At 46.3% G+C, this 7,036-nt stretch overlaps 1 protein-coding gene across 1 annotated transcript; it reads left to right on the top strand.

Moving 5' to 3' along the window:
• The first annotated feature begins 1,785 nt into the window (after nucleotides 1-1,785).
• Nucleotides 1,786-4,659, top strand: LOC135539276 (uncharacterized). The gene is made up of 7 exons (XM_064965107.1): nucleotides 1,786-1,890; nucleotides 2,092-2,210; nucleotides 2,343-2,388; nucleotides 2,520-2,617; nucleotides 2,760-3,244; nucleotides 3,353-3,883; nucleotides 4,017-4,659. Exons 2-7 carry the CDS (start codon nucleotides 2,101-2,103, stop codon nucleotides 4,181-4,183), a joined length of 1,437 nt encoding a protein of 478 aa, XP_064821179.1. The 5' UTR covers nucleotides 1,786-1,890; nucleotides 2,092-2,100; the 3' UTR covers nucleotides 4,184-4,659.
• The last annotated feature ends 2,377 nt before the right edge of the window (nucleotides 4,660-7,036 follow it).

The raw sequence follows: 7,036 nt of genomic DNA, 5'->3' as shown, positions 1-7,036 counted from the left end.
GCAAGCACTCGCTCACACTCCGTCGCCGCGAGCTTGTCCTAGGAACCTTCTGTTCGTTCCCGTTCCTACTCGTCCGGCCGTTCTTCAGTGGGCCCACTCTGCCAAGTTAGCCGGCCACCCCGGCGTTCGGGGTACGCTCGCTTCCATTCGCCAGCGTTTCTGGTGGCCCACTCGGGAACGTGACGCGCGTCGATTTGTCGCCGCTTGTTCGGTCTGCGCGCAGACTAAATCTGGGAACTCTCCTCCTGCCGGCCGTCTCAGACCGCTTCCCATTCCCTCTCGACCGTGGTCTCACATCGCTTTAGATTTTATCACCGGACTGCCTTCATCAGCGGGGAAGACAGTTATTCTTACGGTTGTCGATAGATTCTCTAAGGCGGCTCATTTCATTCCTCTCGATAAGCTCCCTTCTGCTAAGGAGACGGCTCAGATCATTATCGAGAATGTTTTCCGAATTCATGGCCTTCCGTCTGACGTCGTTTCCGACAGAGGCCCGCAGTTCACGTCTCAATTTTGGAGGGAGTTTTGCCGTTTGATTGGGGCTTCCGTCAGTCTCTCGTCCGGCTTTCATCCCCAGTCTAACGGCCAAGCCGAACGGGCCAATCAGACTGTTGGTCGCATTTTACGCAGTCTTTCTTTTCGTAACCCTGCGTCTTGGTCAGAACAGCTCCCCTGGGCAGAGTACGCCCACAACTCGCTTCCCTCGTCTGCTACCGGTCTATCCCCTTTTCAGTGTAGCCTCGGGTACCAGCCTCCGCTGTTCTCATCTCAGCTCGCCGAGTCCTGCGTCCCCTCCGCTCAGGCTTTTGTCCAGCGTTGCGAGCGCACCTGGAAGGGGGTCAGGTCGGCACTTTGCCGTAATAGGGCGCAGACTGTGAGGGCCGCTAATAAGCGTAGGACCAAGAGTCCTAGATATTGTTGCGGTCAGAGAGTATGGCTCTCCACTCAGAACCTTCCCCTTCATTCCTCAGCTGTTCTACATCTGCCCTAACTAGCTCTTTCACTCTTCCTCACCTGTTCTCTCTTCCCCCTCTGATTAGGTCTCTATTTCTCTCTCTGTTCCTGCTACTTTCAGTGTCTGATTCTTGTTTGTGTTTTTTGATGCCAGAAGCAAGCTGTCGTCTCGTTTGCTTCCACCTTGTCCTGTCCTGTCGGAGTCTGCCTGGCAGGAGCATCCTGCACTATACTAACGTTCTTTTTGTTCCGCTGACAACGTTGGAAGAGGATTTATGCCATTCCTGTATTTTCATTAAAGAACTCTGTTTTCTGTTAAAACCGCTTTTGGGTCTTCACTCAAGCTCATAACATAAACAATGTATTTAACTTGTAAACCAAGGTTGGATTAGTTGGTCTAACCAACATGCACCTGGATAATCGCGTTATGAATCGGGACGGGCTCCTACATCCTCATATACACATTATGACATAATAAAGAGTTTAATCGTTCACGAAATAAAGACATAGAAGCTTAACCATTTATACAGGTTCTACACATTCCATTTCTCCATGGCAATAGAATGTAAACATTCTATTTTGCGCCAAACATCGCCTACAACTCAATTCTAAGTGCAGCATATTGGACGACTCCACAGTCATTGATCATTCGCGACTTTAAGTCATTCCTGTTATCTCTAGAGCATCCCGTATATCTATAGCGCTGCATTTCTTCCTCATCTTACCATGGATAGGGTCTGGTGCATTCCGGAGTTCACTTATGGTCCCACAAAGGTAATCTTAGGAGAAATTAATTTTAGCATACTGTAAATGCCGGTGCATAATGTGCATAACAAAGCATCATTATTTTCATTATCTTCAAAGGAATTCTGTAGAAGCAGCCTTTATTTTCAGACTCTGCAGGCCTGCTGGGAGGAAACATATTACAATAAACAGGTAAGATTCATCCCACAAAAACATAAACAACAGAAAGAGAGTTGTATTTCAAGACAGTTTAGAGAAGGTGATCATAAGAGTTCTTAATATCACTTGCAAATTGTGAGGCATGAGCAGTTGTGAAATGTTGCGTGAGGCCCTTCTGAAAGCACATTATATAGTATTTCGTGGCACGGTCTCACACCTTACCTCATCTTGCAGAAGAAGCTCATGGTCCACTATCTGCTGCTCCAGAGTCAAGGCCAGGTCCCGCCCCATGTCACCACGGAGCACATGAGCAACTGGCTGGTGTCTCAGGGCAAAAAATCCCTTAGGGAGAGGTGAGTACCACGTCAGCACTCACCTTCACTGCCATTCCCTGCCACCAGCAGCACTCCAGGAGGTGTGGGTAAAATAAACAACAGAAAAATCATAAGCCAGGACACTTGAATTACTCTGTGTTTTATTTGAAGGGTGTGGAAGGAAACCCTGCAGGAAGGAAACAACCTCGCTCGGCTGGTAAGAGAATGAGAGTTAGAGACATACTACAAGTTAGTGAGCTCTTTACTGGCCTTTCAACAACGAGTTAGCACAGCAGAATAGATCTGTTGTGAAATTACACTAATGGGACTTCCTGTTTCATACTGCAGGCCTGGGAAGTAAACACTTGCCTAAAAATGATGAACATAGAGCATGAGGCTTTCTGCAAGCTCCGCCGCTCCATGCACCCCACCTCGCCAGCTGACATGTGAGTTCCATGTACTGCCCTGCATATGACTTGATCCATTTATCTACACATCTGGAACTATGCAGAAACAGACTAAGACAGTGTTCTCTGTGAGCACATTGCACATCGTTTAGCTTTGTCTTCTCCTTTTTGTTGATTTCAGCGATCCTAAGGTCCACAGCATCGTGGAAAGAGCTGTGAGGAGCATTCTGGGCGAGCAGTCCAATGAGCCCCATAGCAACCTGCTCAGCCCATCTCAGGTGGTGGTGGAGGTGGTGCCCAGGCTCCTCCTGGCCCTGTGGCTTCAGCCAGAGGAAGGCCATTCAGAGCACCCAATCCTAATAAGCGGGATGGCCGTGGGCATGGTGGCGGCCGTAGTGGAGAAGCTATCTTGCATGTTAAAGGACCCTTCCCCTCACATCCCTTTCTCCCGGGCTGCTGCTTTTGACTCTGTGCAGTCGTTCCTCGGGAGAATCAGTCAGTCCTTCTCCACCGATGACCTGCAGAGCCCTTTTTATATGAGCTCTGTCTGTGCCTTTGTGGCGGACGAGGTGCAGAGCTGCTTCCAGCCCCCTGCAGACACCCTACCAGTCCCCCCTGTCCTCGCGGTGGCCGTTTCCACCACACTACCAGCTGACATCCAAGCAGGTGAGTAGCAATGATAGAGAGCACTCTGACAGACACCTGCTCTGATGACATCTTGGTGCCTTGTAGTAGTAGAGCTCATCAGGATTGTTGTTGTCACCCATAACACAGACCCAGCTTCTTCCCACCTGGAGGTTGTGGACATCACCCCTAACACAGAGGCAGATCAGGATTCTTCCCACCTGAATGATGAAGACATCACCAGTAACACGGAGGCAGATCCGCCTTCTTTCCACCTGAATGTTGTGGACATCACCTCTAACACAGAGGCAGACCCGGCTTCTTCCCACCTGAATGTGGTGGACATCACCTCTAACACAGAGGCAGACCCGGCTTCTTCCCACCTGAATGTGGTGGACATCACCTCTAACACAGAGGCAGACCCGGCTTCTTCCCACCTGAATGTGGTGGACATCACCTCTAACACAGAGGCAGACCCGGCTTCTTCCCACCTGAATGTTGTGGACATCACCTCTAACACAGAGGCAGACCCGGCTTCTTCCCACCTGAATGTGGTGGACATCACCCCTAATACAGAGGCAGAGCCCATCTCTTCCCTCTTGGAGGTTGTGGACATCACACCTGAAGAAAGGACTCTCACAATGGCCGTCTCCACCACTCTGCCAGCTGACATCCAAGCAGGTGAGTAACACTTAGAGAGCACTCTGACAGGTGCCGTTTGTCATGACATCTTAGTAGAACCTTTCAACTGGCCAGTGTTAAGAAGCTACGGTTTGCATTTGTTTACATTCTGTTCCTCTTTTTCCCTTTCCAGGGGATGTTGCTGTGGTCATCTCGGATGTCACCCCACACGTCACCAAGGACGTGACACTGGATGTTCCATGCAGAGCTAGGAAAGGGGCAGTCCGGCGATTATTTTGCAGGCTTTGGAGGGCAGTGTGCTGCTGCGCCTGCCACAAGGAAGAGGAAGAACAATATTAATTATTCATCAGACCTTCAGAAATGGGATTGAACCATAGACCATTAAATTATAATTGGACTCAATTCTGCTTTTCTTCTGTTTACTACTTAATTTCAGAACTTTTCTATAAACTTTCACTTTGCAAGTGTGGAGTAGGTTGTGTAAATAAGTGGGAAACATCCCAATTTTAATGCTTTTAATAAGTTACTTGTACATTTAAAAACAAATGTATTATTTGACAACAAAAAAACAGAGGGCGCTCAACCAATGTTGAGTTGAGGTGCAACCAAAAATTTGAATCATCATAGAAAAGGAAATAGCGCAACTCTTGCTCACTATAAAAAAAATGCATTGTTTTATTCAGGCAAGGTTAAAAGTTTAACGTTTCGGCCTAGTCTATGATGATATGCAAGTTGTGTTTGCCCAGGAAAAGGGTGACCCAGACTCACCCTGGTTCTTGAGGGTTGAAGACAGTGAAAAATGATCATTAAATAAATGGGACAATTCTTGAATAAAAATCTTCAATGAACATGAATTTAAATACAATTGACTTGAGGATCAGAGCAGGCAGGCTGACTGGCGAGCCCTGAAGGCCCTCTGCCTCTACCTCTGTGTGGTTCATCTCATCCAAGAGGTTGTGTGGGTTGTCTTTCTCTGTTGGTGTGAATCACTATGACCTCTCCCTCTACCTGCCATTTGGCTGATCAGAAGCATTCTGCTCTTTCTTGCTCACATGAACAGGAGGAATGGCCTCTGGGGTAACCTCCTCCTCTATCTAACGCCTCTTCCACCTCCTCTTTCTGACTTGTTCTCTCTCACTGGGTGTTGGATAGTTCCTCCTCCTCTGTGTCTTTGTGAGTTTGGAGGGAGTTATCCTGTTCCGACTTCCTCTAAGGGTGTGCACCGTAATCTCTTTGTGTGTTGAGGGGTTCAGTGGTTTTGGAGGGAGTCTGAAGTTCGATTTCTAGCGATGACTGTGGGGTCTGTCCCGTGGTGGTGTCCCCCTCCTTCCAAACACCCAGCCACTGTGATGAGGCCAAGAAAGATCCCTCTGGAAGGACGGAATAGGACACATCACAACACTGCTGCTCATTCATATTCAAACACACCTCAGAGTACAGACACAAACATGGACCCCCACACACACACACACAGTCACATCACGGTTACAATGTTTACTGTTTCCAACATGAATGTATTGTAATGTGCAGAACAATGCCGGTCCGGTGGTTAAAGCTTGGAGAACTTTCCAGTTCATCAGCCCCATCATCACCTACATGCGTGGGGGATCCCAGGTATGTGTCTTTGTAACTAGCTAATCCCAATCTACATTGTCAGTCATTTGATCTTGATGGAAATGTGTCACAGCCATTTCTGAAGTGGTTTTGTTGATGTTGTCTTGTTGTTTATCTCAACAGCAGGTGGTGGTGAGGATGCACCACGTGAGTAGGGTGAGAGGCCTGGAGACTCAACTGGTGTGTGCCACAGCCAGGCTTAGTCCTGAGGGCATCCCCTACTGTGCCACCAAAGTGCAGTCCAACACTTGGATCCAGGTAAGAAGTAAATACTACTGAAATAGTATTAGATTAGTCTTTTCTTCACTTTTTCCATTTGGCCTTAACATGTATTCTCTCTGTCAGCATGTGGCTGGCAGGGTGACCCACTATGCGTCTCACCTCTGCCACGAGACGTCTGTGGACGTGATGCTTAGCTGCTACCAGGTAAATAAACAATTTCCTATATAAATAGACTAGACATTACTGGGCATTTTTACATTAGATTTGGTGTGAATTTACTTTAGACAGATGTTGTCATTAGCTAGCAATGTTTGTAAGAAAAAATGTTGTGGTCTCCACTTAATCTCTTAGCTAGCTAGCTAACGTTACACTACAACTAAAGTCAATCTGGAGACATCAAAATGAAGACACGAGGTTTTGCTGCTAATAAGTTGCCGCCTTTAGAAATTGCATCGCGTTTTTATGCCATTAAATGCACTTTAGACCAAATCTTCATCAGTGCCTATTGAGGATGTATTGAGTAAATGTTCAGCTGGCAGTCCTAAAACGAACGTTCAAAACAATATTGTGATGAAACGGGCAACCCATGTATAGCTCAGTAGTCTCAGAACCCAGAACCAAATTTTGCATGCATGCTGGCAATCTACTAGATTTTGTTCTGGGGGCAGACCAACCTGGTCTCAGAGCATTTTGTATTATTAGTTTTTTAAAATTTCTATTAACCTTTATTTAACTAGGCAAGTCCGTATGTATTCTGTATGTAAATCCGAGACACTCCAGTTAGTATGATATGTTACCTTTCTTATGGTATGTCTTACTTTCTGGTTGTCCATCACCCATTTTGTAAGATATGTTACAATTTGTATTATGTTCCAAATCTGCAAAACTTACAATATGTTACAAATTTGGTCCACGTATTATATGTTAAGAATTTGTGAAACGTATGATATGCTACAAATTCTAGCTAGATGGGTAGTGTTAGCTACCTGGTTGGCATTAGCTAGGCTAGGGGTTTGGGTTAAGGTTGGGAGTTTAAAGGGGAAGGGTTAGCTTAACCTCTAGCGCCGAGCAATCCCGTATCCGGGAGCGTAATCATAGCATCAAGCTCATTAGCATAACGCAACGTTAACTCTTCATGAAAATCGCAAATGAAATGAAATAAATATATTGGCTCACAAGCTTAGCCTTTTGTTAACAACACTGTCATCTCAGATTTTCAAAATATGCTTTTCAACCATAGCTACACAAGCATGTGTCTAAGAGTATTGATAGCTTGCATAGCATTAAGCCTAGCATTCAGCAGGCAACATTTTCACAAAAACAAGAAAAGCATTCAAATAAAATCATTTACCTTTG

This window comes from Oncorhynchus masou, unplaced genomic scaffold (genome assembly GCF_036934945.1).
Source record: "Oncorhynchus masou masou isolate Uvic2021 unplaced genomic scaffold, UVic_Omas_1.1 unplaced_scaffold_2546, whole genome shotgun sequence".
NCBI classification, from domain to species: Eukaryota; Metazoa; Chordata; class Actinopteri; order Salmoniformes; family Salmonidae; genus Oncorhynchus; species Oncorhynchus masou.
Note: the sequence above shows the minus strand (reverse complement) of the source record. Positions and strands in the feature narration are given on the sequence as shown.